Source organism: Seriola lalandi, unplaced genomic scaffold, assembly GCF_002814215.2.
Source record: "Seriola lalandi dorsalis isolate HSWRI2012SDOR001 ecotype SW California unplaced genomic scaffold, Sedor1 jcf7180002054425, whole genome shotgun sequence".
Classification (NCBI taxonomy): Eukaryota; Metazoa; Chordata; class Actinopteri; order Carangiformes; family Carangidae; genus Seriola; species Seriola lalandi.
In genome coordinates, this window is record NW_019524978.1 from 177,104 (window position 1) to 191,785 (window position 14,682).

General features: G+C 42.1%; 1 protein-coding gene across 4 annotated transcripts in view; it reads right to left on the reverse strand.

The window, feature by feature from the left end:
• oxr1a (oxidation resistance 1a) overlaps nt 1–14,682 on the reverse strand; it is a 159,236-nt gene that overhangs the window by 72,753 nt on the left and 71,801 nt on the right. For all 4 annotated transcript variants that reach the window (XM_023410444.2, XM_023410441.2, XM_023410443.2 and 1 more), the window contains exon 3: nt 14,141–14,337. In XM_023410444.2, coding sequence (XP_023266212.1) covers nt 14,141–14,337 — 197 coding nt within the window. The remainder of the gene's footprint in view (nt 1–14,140; nt 14,338–14,682) is intronic.

A 14,682-nucleotide genomic window follows, 5' to 3' on the forward strand; every position in this document is an offset into this window, starting at 1 on the left:
TTGGATCCAACATTCCCATCTTCTGTCACTACACCCACCGATTAAGTAAAACTTACAAGGAAAAAGGATGCTCCAAAAATTAAACCCAACAGCACTCAAATCATGTCTCTTTCAATAATATGGAGCCCCCCCTAGGGTCAGCTGAGAAAAGAAGAGCCATGTGTAAATCTGTACACTTGGTTTACAAATCTGTGCACATGGTTTATAAGCCGCGCTCTGGCATTGGTAATCTGTGCTGACAGTTTTTCAAAGAGTGTGCACAGATTAGTAAACGACCTCTCTCTTCAGAGAACAAGGAGTGGAGCATTTTTATGGCGACCACATCCACCAAGTAAGTCCAGTTTATCTAGATAGATTTAATGCTATATCGTGTTTTGTTGCATTCATGCTCCATTCCTTGTTCTGTGAAGAAAGACTTAAATTGCAAATCCATCCTGATGGTTTACAAATCCGAGAGCACGGGTTATAAACTGCACACACTATATGGAGAGATAATTACTGAATGTAAACACATTGACTGGCTATTGCAGAGAAAAATACGGATCATAAATAGCTTAGGTTAATGATTAATCAACTTATCAAATAGTTTACATTTAATGAAAATCTATAGGCATATAAATTTCACTCAATGTGCACTTACTAGCTTTTTACAAGGTTTTAAACAGAGCTGAGTGGAGTTTGCTCACTGAGCCAGTACAGTAAATGGACCTTGTGGTCTTGCTCAGAATGAGCAGACCGTGAAATATGATTGAAAGCAGAAGAACAAGCTTGAAAGTACATGGTTGTACATGCCTAACTAGCACTTTCTATGCGCTTTCAGTACACTTTCTTACTTGACCTCCTCGTATAGATGTAGTACTTCGTACTTACAGCTGGTCTCCTACTGCACGGAAGCTTTAGTGATGTCCCTCACTTGTGAGTCGTTTTGGATAGAAGCATCTGCCAAATGAGTGAATGTAAATGTACAGAAAGTGGACCTTGAGTTTTATTGAGTGTTTTCAAACTGTTTCCAAAGCCATGAATGGACTTGCTCGGTCTGAATGACGGTTCAATGATGGAGGAGTCTCTCAATACGCTGTAAAGTCTGCAGCAAGTTTTAGAACTGACACAAAGTTGTGTTGTTGGGTGTTGTCATCACAGATACTGAACTGAACATAAAATCTCTACAAGCAATGACACACTGACTATAGACAGAGAAACAGCTAGGTTCGTTTTAATTAGAAATATTATTAATGATCCACATGACACTTAGGCAGAGGCCTGCATTTCAAATCTACACAACTGCAACTCGTCACTTTCCACTGACACTCCATGTCTCTGCAAATTCAATTAAGTGTTATGTAAATATCATCCATAACTGTGTAATGGTTTATCTGCTCCTCAGAGTCATTGACTTATTTATTCAGAAATGCTGATTTGCACTGGCTGATTGCACACAAACAGGGTTTGCTCTGATTTCAGCTCAGCTCACCTCAGCACCAGCACATGTACATTTGACAGAGGCAAAAATAGAGCTGTTTTTAAATAATAGCAGCCCATAAATTCATGAGTAAAGGGGAAACAAATATCAACAGTTATGTGAAGTGGCAGGTCTTATTTTCCGTCTGCTGTGAAATGAATCAATAGCAGGGGCTGGTCCTGGCATTCGACAGTAGAAAACTGCTTACTCTTCATTTGAGCTATATGTAATCAATCCTAGCCAGAGAATGGCTCGAGCCCTTTCCAAACTAAGTGGGAAAACAGTGGGATTACTAGCTCAGTGGCATTTATAAATTGCACCCAACGAGAAGAGGGCCACCAAGAGACTCCCGGTCAACATAATTACACCAGCAGGCCAATAAATCCGACCAACAGATCTTTTACAGTAGCACTGTAGTAAATTCAGCCGCTTTCCTTATATTGCTTTCTTGCACTAGAGAAGGAAACATTAATGTTTTTGTTGCTGTCTACAGTAAAAAAACAAAAACAAATAGTGGCCTTGGTAACTACACATCTCTGTGGCCTTCGCCTGTGGCCAAGCTGTGAGTCAGTGTAGAGATTTAGAGCTACACACTGTTGACTCATGCATTTGACAGCGTAGTGTGCTGCGGAGGAAAATCTGCATTAGGTACCCTTGAAACAGGTGAATATAAAGCACTACTGAAATCCATCTAATATCATTCGCTTCTGCTAAAAAAAATAAATAAATATAAAAAAGGTAAGAAAAAAAGAAAAGAAAAAGAACAAAGACACAGGAGCTGCTTAAAAGCACAGAATTGATTTAAGAATACATTCACCGTCTCTGGGGACGTTAAGAAATGACAAATGTCAGACAAAATATAGCTAAAGGACAATTATGGCAGAGCTAACATCATAGTTATTTTCATTCTCTTATCCCAGGTGTGTGTGTGTGTGTGTGTGTGTGTGTGTGTGTGTGTGTACAGCAAACACAAACCTTGACCTCTGCTGTAATTTCTTGATGGCCATATTTCCCATGAGATTGTAAATACCTGTGGCAGGACCTGCAACTCCTTTTGTTACAGTATTATAACATAAAACCGTCTTTACTGAAGATTGGGAGCAAACGGACGTTCACCTTAATTCTTCCTCTGGATGTAACCTGGTTAGCATGAGACTGATGGAACCAGACAGTACCATGTTCATTTTTTTCTGGGGCTACAAACAGAGACAAGGCCGGCATGAATCAACCATCTCAGTGTCAAAAAACTCTGCTTTATACTGCTGTTTTTACTTACATAACCTTTTATCTCTTATTATTTATGGTTGAGTGAAAAAAACAAAACAAAGTTCTAGACAGCAGCACAGAGCGCTGATAAATTGTGCAGAGCAGCTAGTCTGGTCTGGATAAGAACGTGGACAGGGCTCTCAGAATAATAAGCGCAGAGGAAAAAGTCAAAACCTGGATAAACAGAGGCGACTCCTGTAACCAAAGCTGCTCCATTGCTATCTGAGGATGACTGAAGCATACTATTAACCTTTGTGGAAATGGTTTCTGAGCGCTCCCGGGTTGCTGTGAAGTGTGTGTGTAATTGCGCGGCCGTCCAACTCTCTCATATTGCAGTGTGGACATTAAACTGAAACATCTACACATGACAACTAGGACTCTCCCGTCTGTCTGAGGCACAGAGGCAACTTCCAGCCTCTGGAGTGCTGCAAACATTGCATGCGCTTCACACCTGAACAAAACAAATCACATGCTTTTTGTTTACAGAGAGAAAATCCCGACGCATCAGATATCCCAATTAAGGTTTGCAAGAACAGTGAGATTTGGCCGCTTCTAGTGCTGTTTAGTGTGAACGCAGCCCTGGAGGCACGTTCGTTGTCAGGCTTTTCTTATCAACGCACAATGTAGACTATGGTACCCTGTAGACTGCACCACTTTCACAGGATTTACTGTGGAGATTCTTGTGCAGAGAATACCGAGTCTGTGTGGGGCCAGGCCCATGTGCATGTACTATTATGAATACTTGTAAACTATGTATTAGCTTATAAGACCAGGACTCATGCCAGGCAATCATTTAGACAACAAACACATGGTGGTGTGATGAAAAATGTGAGCGCTAAAATGTAGGGTCGCACTTTATTTTTGGGTACTCTGATAAGCTGTAACGAGGTGTAATTTGTATCAAATTAGACAAAATAATATGTTCTTTATTAGACGTTAAACAAATATAGTTATACCCTTTTTAGTGGCTACACTTTAATTATCCTGCAATTAGAAACTGCCTATAATTACATATTAAATACAAAATAAACGATACTTTGACATTATTACACCAAATTATACTCTAATTGATTAATATACTGTAAGACACCATTTTATAAGATCATGATCTAATCAGAAATAAAATATCTGGCCGTCCTTCACCCGTCCGTTGTAGTGTGGATGTTGTCCACAGTCCTGTGCAGGTTGTACGTAGTGATAGTTTCTACTCCCATATGTCACAAACATCAGTCAGATGTTGAATGTCACCAGGGACCTGATTGAATGAGTGTTCCTTAGAAAGTTGACACCTTCTGAGGAGACACACCTGATCAGTACTACTTTACTGCTAATGTAAGAATGGAGACAGTCCTGCAGGTTTGATATGGTTTGGCAAGTCGCACCACAATCTAACAGACACTTTACATTGTCTGTAACTCTGTCATATTAAGGTGGAGCACCATCAACTGGTTCAATTTTGGATCCTGCTCCTGGTTGGCAAAATACCTGGATTGTTTTTAAGCTCTCTGTGAGTGAGGGTTGGTCACATGTGTGAGGGAGAATAAATATGGGACAATAAACCAGATGGTAAGTTGGTGGGATGTTTTATTGTTGTCTTCCTCAAAAAGCAGGAATGTGTTGTATCTCACTCTTTATGATTCAAGGTGTTTGTTTTTAAGGCTCAATAAAAACACACACGTATTCCCCTGCTTATCCACTAAGAGATGGTTATTTGTGTAGAAGTTACTGTGAAGAAACTGGCGATGCATTACGGTACAGTGGAGAACGACCCTGTGCAGCATTTTCTCTTACGTCCTCAGGAGGCGTTTACAGGGGGTCCACAACTGTTTTCATTTTCAGATTTGTTTCAATCCAGCGTCTTTTTAAACAAACCTTAGATACTTTGCATCGAAGAGAGTCGCCAGTACTCAGTGCTGCCCCACGAGCAAGAGGCAAACCTCTCTCTGCATCTTCTCTGTTCAGTGAGATCTAATTAATGCTGTTTTTTTTTGTAAATTAGTGTCCTGGATTCAGGCCTCTAAAAAAATGACTCTAATAACTTTTACTTTTTGGTCAGCTTGGTCACAACTCACTGACCCTTTGAAGAAATACAGGAGCTTCATTTGAAAGGTCTCACGCCAACAAGTCCGTCAACGACTGATGCAACTGACTGCATCACCTCAGTTTGAGGAGAATCATATCAAATTTCTATTATTGTCATCTACTTAATATTTCTGCATTGGGGTCTGTGAAAATTAAGTCCTACAAGTGAGTATGATAAGCAGCTATTTAAATCTAACTAACATTCATCTCATTTTCAGGTTGTAACTAAAAACGAGATGTTTCTGGAGTCTTAACTTAACTGTTATTCATACATTATCTAATTTGATTTAACAAGATTTGAATGGATTAGATTTGATATTGGATCTAGATACTTTATTTGATGAAATGCTATCACACCCCAACCCTATGTTATATAAGGCTGATTCCCAAAGCACTGCCTATTTATCCACTCATAGATTTAGACCACTATCTTTATGCTATTCAGTGTGAAACGGTTCGGTTTACGGATTACAGATTTTGTAAACAAAAGGTAATCTCTTCTTCCCCACTACCCTTACCTCCTCAAACATCTACACAATCACATTGTATAGCAAGCACCAACCAGTGACCACCTACTGCGTGTTGGTGGTTGCTTGGAAGTGTGACTACTGATCTTGAATGAATATGTCAAACAGTGATGGAGACACAGGGGAAGGGAAAAGAGCCAGAGACGTTGAGAAATACAGGAAGACAGACAGTGAGGAAGAGATAGAGAAAGGCTGTGTGGGAGGAAGTGAAAGTAAGAGCGGCTGAGAGAAAAACCCTCCATTGGATTTGTGGTGGGGCTAAGCTGCCTGCTGGTGCTACGTGACCAGCCTATGCCCGCCAAGGCAAGAAGGCTCGGGCTTATCTCAGTGCACACAAGCAGCTCTGCTGGCAGAGGTGCCATGGCATGGCTGTGGGTGCTGCTGTCAGAGCGTGACGGATAGCTCTTACTCTCTCTCTCTCTCTCTTTCCTTTCATTTCATTTCCACTCTCTCTCACCCCGTTCACTCTCTCGTTCTCACTCGTTCACTTGGGAAGAGCATGTAAAGGTTTGATACTGATGCACAACGTGGGGACGATTCACACTTAAGGTGGATTTCAAAACAGACGAGCGGCTTCCTGTTTACTTAACAGTTGAGTCCCACAGTGTCTGTAATGACAGCATGGAAGTGAGTGAACGGGATATTTCCATTTGTCTGGTTAAAATGTTGATGCTCTGTCCAAAAGGAAAAAGGCAAATTTCTACTTAAACAATGTTTTCTAGGTTTTTTTTTTTTTTTCCAAGCCTGAGAAATGTTTAAATGGTTTCCTTTTAACTTTACATAAAATCAACACTTCCAACCACAAATCCTTACAGAAGACACCCTTCAGAAGAAATCTATACTGACTGACATCCTGGAGTTGATGTCATGGCCTCTAACAATCAGCACAGTGCACAGCAGAAAATAAGTTATTGTCATTCCTGCTAGCATCTAGCTGTATGAATACAAACGCTGTTCATTTTTATTTAAAATTCTAACTACTATTAAAATGTGGGAAAAATTCAGAATGTGATCTCTTATCTAGTCGTAATCTAGGTTGTTACAGGAAGTTTACTTCCGCTCTGATCTATTTGCATCAGTGGTCACTATAGCTGTGTCCCAAATCAGGGGCCACGTGCTTCCAAAATGAGACGTTCTGGCCTGCAGAGGATTTCTGCTTTGTGTCACCAGCTGTGCCCACCCTTACCATCGTGTCACAAAGCTCTCTGCTTCTGTTGCCTAGCAACCTTAACAATGCATAACTTTTTTTTTCACTAAAACTTGAGGTTTTAAGACCCTTGGTTTTTAAACAGTTTTACCGTTAGCTGCTGAACTGAGCTGAAACCAGATACATTTAGAAGTGTAATCCTGTGGCTCTCTGTTGTCGTTGTTTGCTGCCATATCATTTTCATTACCGGTGAGCAATGATTATTGGGATAGGCTGGGCCATGAAGGAACCACCCATTAGCCTTTGTTGCCAAGGAAAATAAGGCCACATTTGTCGGCTGCATTTGAAGGAGCCTTCGAAATGGGACAGCCCTGTTGCGCCACTGTGGCACAATCAGACTTCAAATGCAGCCTCTGAAGGATGTGTGGGAGCTTATATTCTAAAATGACCGCAAAATAAACCTGTCGGTAACCTATTAAGAAAAAAATGATTAAGTTACCATTTTTTTCACTTCAGATGAACCGGTGGAGATGTAGACAATGATTCAGAGGTCTGGGACAAAGCTGATCTGTTAGCTTGCCGCTCGAGTGAGGCAGCAGATGGACAGAAAAATGTCAATTCTATAATGTGGGTTAGGACAGGCTCTGTGGGTTTAGTCTGACTTCATTTGAACAACAATCATGTTACTTTTTATTTGTACAAACTGGATTTATTTTGCTTGGGAGCCCTAATAAATACTGCACTACTGGCCTCATGGGCTCAAATGAAATCAAAGAAAATGCCTGCACCAAGATGTGGTCTGGTCACATTAGGTAATTATTATGAAAGAGACATGTCTCTGTGACATGAACCTGAACTCAAGTGAAAGTGCAGTATGTCGATATGGAAGAAAACTGGACACATTAGCAGCCAGTCGTTAGATTGTGCAGGAGGGTTATTCACCAGATCCTTAGATACAGATGCCGGCAAAAACAAGCTGAGACATGCTGCTATTTTTAGTTGTATAACAACTTAGTTGGGGAAGAACGGGGGTCACATACATGTAATTCCCTTTGCTTTGAATTGCATCTTTGACAGATGGTCAGTGCTACATGGAAACATCACTACTCTTTTATCATCATTGGTCCAAAATGTCACAAGGCTCAGCACTGAATGTCATCCCAGCAGAAGAAGTAGATGTTGACAGGACATCATCTGACATTTTTAGTTTGAGCAAGTGAAAATTCAAGTCATCCAGAGAACACTTGACCGCCAAGGTCAAACACATTATTTTCATCCCCTTTGAAAATGGTCACAGATCTGTAAGTTGTCCCAGTTCCACAGAAAAAACAAGAGAGACGGTGGCGGTCTCACAGTGGCTTGTGTTGTAATTGCCACCTCTGGCTACGATCCGGATGTGTAAACACAAGAGACGTGCCACCTGAGACAATTACATCAAACCAAAAGAAGAGAGCAACACCGGTGTACTGCCTGCAGCGCTGGCTATAACTGTCAACTGCCATAGTGATTAACTCCTCATTTGATATCATGCTGTGACGATACAGCTGCTGCTGAAGACCGGAAAATACTGTTTTCAAGGACAGACGCTCCAGCTATGTTTACACCCCAACGGAAATGCAACTATGAGAAGTAAAGGAGCAACAGGAGCAGCCACTTAACGCCCAACCTGACTCTTCCGTCAATCTATTGAATGGCTGCTAATTAAATCCTGCCCTCTGAGTCGCTTTCATGAAACTGCATTTCAAGCAAGGCTTGGTGGGAGCCTTGAGCAAGTTAGTGTATTGCTGCCCCAGCACCGATTTCTCCCCTCTTCGACCCTGCAGTGGAAATCCAATGAATAACTAACAGGGGAATAATCAGTCACAAGGTGGCGGTGGCAGGGTCCACCGCTCTCGGGGCGTTAGGGTACAGCAACATGTGTGGTCCTGCCTTGTTTATTAGCATTTCCTCTGTCAGGGGCGGCAGATACAGTGCTGCGCTAGCAGAGTCAGGCCTCTGCTTCTATCTGCAAGACATGCAATACTCACTGAGGTAGCAAGCAAGTCAGTGTCTGAATAATCTCTCTCACACACACACACACACACACACACACACACACACACACACACACACACACACACACACACACACACACCAGATTTGTCTTGTTAAAAGGACATTATTTATGATGGTCTCTGATGAGACTTCAGATTGGGTGCTGATTGATTTGACTGGTTTGCCAGAAAACAAGTCTGATACAGCTCTTTCAATAAAACTTTGATATCAGGCAGTCAATGTTTTACTAGTTGTAGAATCTGGCTGTCTGAAAATGATCAAACTTTAAAGGCAGACGATATAAAATATCTTGATAGAACATAATAAAAAAAATTTTTTGGGGGTTGTAAATGAACAAATTCTGGGTACATGCCTTAAAAACTCCAAAAGACCAAACTCTTTACACAAATGTCCCGTCTTCAAACCAACACTCTGTTCATTCTCGTGTGTATAAAAGCAAAGCTTCAGCTGCCTCTCAGGTGGGGAAATAAGTCAGACAAGAGCATAATGTGATAAAATGCCTCTCCTCAAGACTGCAGCCAAGGTTGGTGCCACAGTTTGTAGCAATCTGTTGGTGTCCTTGAGACAGATTACCCTTCTGCCTGTACCCCCCGGTCACACACACTGAAAATACATTAGAGGATAACAAGGTAGAGAGAGTGAGAGACAAGGAAGAGAGAGGAGGGGGGAAACGAAGGGAACGGTCGAGGGAGCAGAGGAGAAAATGGCAGAAAAAAGCTGGATGGGGGAAGAAGCAGTGGAGGGATGTAAGGTTCTCCCCTTTGTACCAACATAAAGACATCTACAGGAGCCACGGTGGCATCGCTCCTGCCTGCAAGTGTTTATCTAACACAGTCATAACTAAAAGCAGTTAGCTTTAGTCTGTGCACATACACACACAGAATCAGACCCACATGTGCTGTTTGTGTTTACAGTATATAAATATATATATATATATATATATATATATATAGATAGATAGAAAGATAGATAGATAGAGGCACAGAGAGCATGATTCAGCCTTGGATACAAAGAGTAAGAAGAGCACTTGAGCAGCACATATCCAATGAGAACACAGTGTAATGAAAGCCGTCGTAGGCAGGAACACTAAAAGTCACACTTAATGAGTCTACAGCTGTGGAGACACCGGGTTGATCTCCTGTTGGGCGCTCTCGTACCTCTCAGAGCTCCAGAGTGGCGGCTACAGGCCGGCTATAATGATGTAAAGGTCAGACGTGGCGGTGGGACTCGGAGGCTGTCAGATAGAGACACTGGGAGTCTGGGGAGAGCTGGTGTCAAGAGTCACACCCTCTCAGGAGGCAACGCTGCAGGCATCAGGGCCTCTCCTTTCCTCTCCTCCATTTTCCTCTACTTTCTCTTCCTTTCTTGCTATTCCCTTTCTTTTGAATTCCTCTTTTTTCTTTCTTCTTTTCCTCTCCTTTGCTTTCCTTTATCTTTTCTTTCCTTCATTTTCTGTTCCTTTCCTTTCCTGTCCTTCCTCTTCTTTTCCTGCCTCTTCTCTTCTCCTCTTTTTTTCTTCATTCCTTTATTTCCATCCATTTCCATATTTCCTTGTTCGTCACATTTCATGTGAACACATGATTCGAGAGTACCCCGGAGTGAACAAATGAGACGAATGACTTTACCCTCACCTGCTGTGACAGTTTAAATATTGCCCTTCTTTCCTCCTCCATCCCCTCTCTCTCTTTTTCTTTCCCGTTTCCTCCCGTCTTTGCTTCGCTGACATCAGCCCAAACGATGACTGACACTCATCACAACGTGTTTACATTTTCCTCCTCTTCATTGTGAGTTGGAGGACGGTGCAACGACTGTGAGGAAATGTAGCACATTTAATGTAAGAACGCCATCAACATATCAATCACTGCCTCTCTTCAGAGGTGAGAAGTGCGGCTGGTGTGGTCCTGGTAGGAGACTCATTGGTGGGGTTATTAAAGTGTTGGCGGTGAATGCTCTGTGTCTCTAATGACTGGTCTGTCTGAAGCCTGGCAGCCAGCACAGCAAGCTGCCTGCCACATTATTACTATCCCATCAGAATAAATTAGCATGATCAGCCCTGCAGCAGCAGCCAGGCCTGGGTTTGACTATACAGCAATGCTACAGGGCCGGGCTTACAGGGCTCATCTAGAAACAGGAACTACAGAGACTGGACAGTCACTAATCAATGTCTCATTAACAACATGAATGACTGACACATGCAGTATTTCTGTAGTCATATGGTGAAGACTCAAGCCATGTTCTGAATGTGGTTCATCTAGGCCAACGCTAATTAAAGCACGTGATTAGCTGCTATGACTCAGGTTTGTACAATTTGTTACTCTGTAGTTAAAAGCCGTAAAAGCACAAGTCACAGTCACGCTTCATTTAATGACTGACTGACTGTGACTTCTGACCCAGCGCTTTTTAAAAAGGAGCCCATGATGGCCGTCGGATGGATAAGAGCGGGCTGAAATATCAACAGTCAGTCCTCCTGTCCTGCCCGGCTTTTATCCCACAATTTCCTTTATTGATTATCGTCGGCTGAACTGATACGGACGACCGCGGATCAATCTGTTCTCCAGTCGATCCCTGGCCTGAGGAGCAGAGTCGATACATGATGACTCTGTAGAAAGCTTATCAGAGCGTGACACCCGCAGACACACAAGAAGAATGACACGCCCTCACCCACTCTTGACTCCGTGACCCCCTTCGACACGAGCCACCCCAGCAGTGGCCTTTCCTTTCAGAACAGCCGCTGCTGCAGAGTTTTAAGCTGCTGCACTGATTTACATGACTAATCACACACTCTGTGCTCAAGGACACGCAGGGAAATTCAAATTTAGCAAGGACTCTATTAAGGGAGCTGCAAGAGCGTCTAATGGAAAATAAGTTGATGGATCAGCATAAACTCACCTGTGATGCTTTAAGTAACAGCTATCCATCTTGATGCCACTTTTTACCTTCACTTAAGTGTAAAACGCACTGAAGTCACGACCAGCTCAAATTCAATAACTAAAACGGTATTTGTGTGTCTTAAGGTGCTTTCACACCTAAAGCTGTTGATCAAACTACACTATTATTACATCAACCTGCTGAGTGTGAACCGTCAGGGAAGCCATCTTATTATGCAGCCATCTTATTATGCAGTATTATTATTATATAATTATGCAAGATCATTTAGTAGCCATGGAAACACTTGTGCATGTCAGCACATGCAGGCATTTTCTCTGACTAATCATAGGTAATAGCAGTTTAAACAGAGGTGTTATTTGGCTCTCTCTGATTAAAAAGTGAGTTAATGAAACACAGTAACTACACCGGCCTTGCCCCTTACTTTGTCCATCATCATTTATGACCCATGAGCTCCAGATGCAGTCTGACGCTCATAACCAGTTATGTTTTCATCAGCTCTCTGTGTTACAGCACTGAATAATGGCCAGAAGTGATTTTGCAGAACATGATGATGTCATCACAGTGACGTTTGGCCTTTTATATATAAAATGTCATCACTTCACTCAATCATTTTAAGCTATTAAAACATTTGTGTTGTGTCATAATTAGTGTATGAAATCGTGAGGGATAGCCAGCAATGTGTTTTGTGAGCTCACAGTGACCTTTGACCTTTGCAAACCAAAATTTAATCAGTTTGAGTCAAACTTGAAGAAATTCCCTCAAGGTCTTATTGAGATATCGTGTTTACGAGAATGGGACAGATGGAGTGACAACCTGAAAACATAATGCCTCTGTTCCTGACCGCCGCTGGTGCGACGGTGAAATAAACACATCAGGTTCAGTAAAGTGCAGCATGATTTACTGTCAGGAACCTGAATTTAATTTCTCCACATGTGGTGCTGACATCACCAAAACTGTCCAATCAGTGAGTTATCTGTCAGTCCATGTCACGCCATGTGTACTCCTCTTCGTTCATTTGTAATAATTTTGTAAATTGTGTCAATTTGACTTAAATGACACACGGACAAACAAACGTGGAGAAAATCTGTGTCCACACGTCGTCTCCTTACAGTATTACAGTGTGAGCTGACGAGGAAACACAGTCCATGTTCTCTCCTCTGCCAGGTGATAATAAGTGCCACACATGAGGTATTTAAATGTCAACACTCACTTTGTTGTCCGTGTTATTCATCACGACGGACCCTATAACTGGCTATGCTTACTCCACCTTTACTCTCTTTTATATGCTTCATTATTCCTTTCCTTGCACGCGCTCATATTCTCTCTCCTTGCCGACCCTTTCCATGTTTTACATGTTTACATCTGTCATCATCACTTTCCCTTTTCCACACTATATGAATTTATCACATGTACTGTAGCTATATGCTCTATGTACCAAGATATCACTGAAAAGAACTTTTCATTCCCAAGACATCTGCTCCGTTACATTAAATACAAAATATAACTCTAAATGCCTTGTGAGTGTTTGTCTACACGATGCCCTGAGAGTCAGCCTGACATGCATGGAAACTTTCTGTGGAAACTTTGATTAATGTCACTCTTTCTCCTGGGTAACAATGACACAGTGACACAGCAATGATTCCACTCATAGAAGTTCATAAAACTTTTGTATTTGCAAAGAGTCTGTGGCAAAAGAAAACCGAGCAGCAACAACAGCATTACATCTGGAATAAATCTGCATGTCAATAAACTACATCTACAGTAAATGAAATAAGGAAGTCAGAATAAAGAAGTAAGAAGTCAGAGAGCAGCAACAAGCACCAACCATATCACTACAAATACAAAAGGAATCAGTCAAAAATAAAGATCTTGCGGATGACCTGTCAGCTGCACTTAAAAGTCCTGTTTACCTACTTTTTCCCTCTTTCTAACCTTGAGCCGAGCAGCCTGCAAACCGAATCACATCAATGAAGTGAACAGAGACGCATCGCATTTATGAGTTTGGAATTAGTTTATCTCAAACTCATTTCATCATGTGTGGGAAGTCAGCTCCCTGAAGTGTACTTACTCTCACTGCAGCAACCTACCCTCCGACACAGAAATAGACCCGCAGCAGACAGTAGGATCCATCACGAGAGTAAATCTAATCAGAGCCACGTAATTAAAGTTTTGTTGGCAGGAAATGAAGTAAAGGTTGAGAAACGGGGTGAGCCCGTCGTGGATTTGACACGGTGGAAGTTTCCCCGGGTGAGAAGTTCATGTCGACAGATCAGAAAGTGCGTAACGTTCAAACATCCGCACACCCACATACACAGAGAAAGAAAACCTGGCAGCAACTGATAATGTAATAACTGCAGGATAATGTAATAACAGGACATTTAAACCTGATTAAATGTTCGGGTGAATACACTGAAAAAGAAGCAAAGGCAGATAATATCGAGACACGCAGGTGGAATTAATGTAATAATATATTATAAGAAAAAAAATATGATTAAAATGGGACTTTGTGGATATTTTTCCTGCATCAACAGTTTGCCTACAGTTTAGACATATGGTGATATAATGGATGGTTGTTGGTTTGATTCCCTGGGAAAATGATGGTGGGGATGAAAAATATGCTTAAATACATTTTTAAATTATGATCTCGTAGATTTTATTTCATCAGTAGCTGCACAAACAGATGGACCACAACCCCGCCCTCCCAATGTCATTTACCTATTGTGTAGCCTCTCTTCAGCTCACCACACCGGGGGCTGCGGCGCTGGGAGTTGGTAGTGTTGTTTTCCTGCACCGCGAGGACGGTGGTTGTCTTGGCAACAGGTGGTGCAGCCTTGTTGAGGGGCGAGGCTGGCACCAGAGTCGGGGAGAAACCTTGACTGGCGATATCCACCGACTGAGACTTCTTCTTCAGTCTGCAGGGGAACAAACAGAACACGTCACTGCTGTGTTAATGCGACTGAAAACTATCCTGCGTGTGAACGCTGTGGTGAATACACGGTGGGATGGGAAACGTTGCGTGACCCTCACTGTTCAGGGCCCGCCGAATCAAAGCGGATCTGCACCTGAAGCTTTGTCGTTGTCAATGTTCTGCGTCACAGAAGTGGAACCGTGAAAGACAATTTTTGCAGCGGCAAGGAAGTTGGGGGGGAAAGAATCAATAGGCTAATCACATCCTTGTTAAGGGGGAATTTATTAACATCGCTCTGCCGCCCAGTGCAGAGACGGCTCTACAGAGGGAAACGGATGAAGGGGTGGTG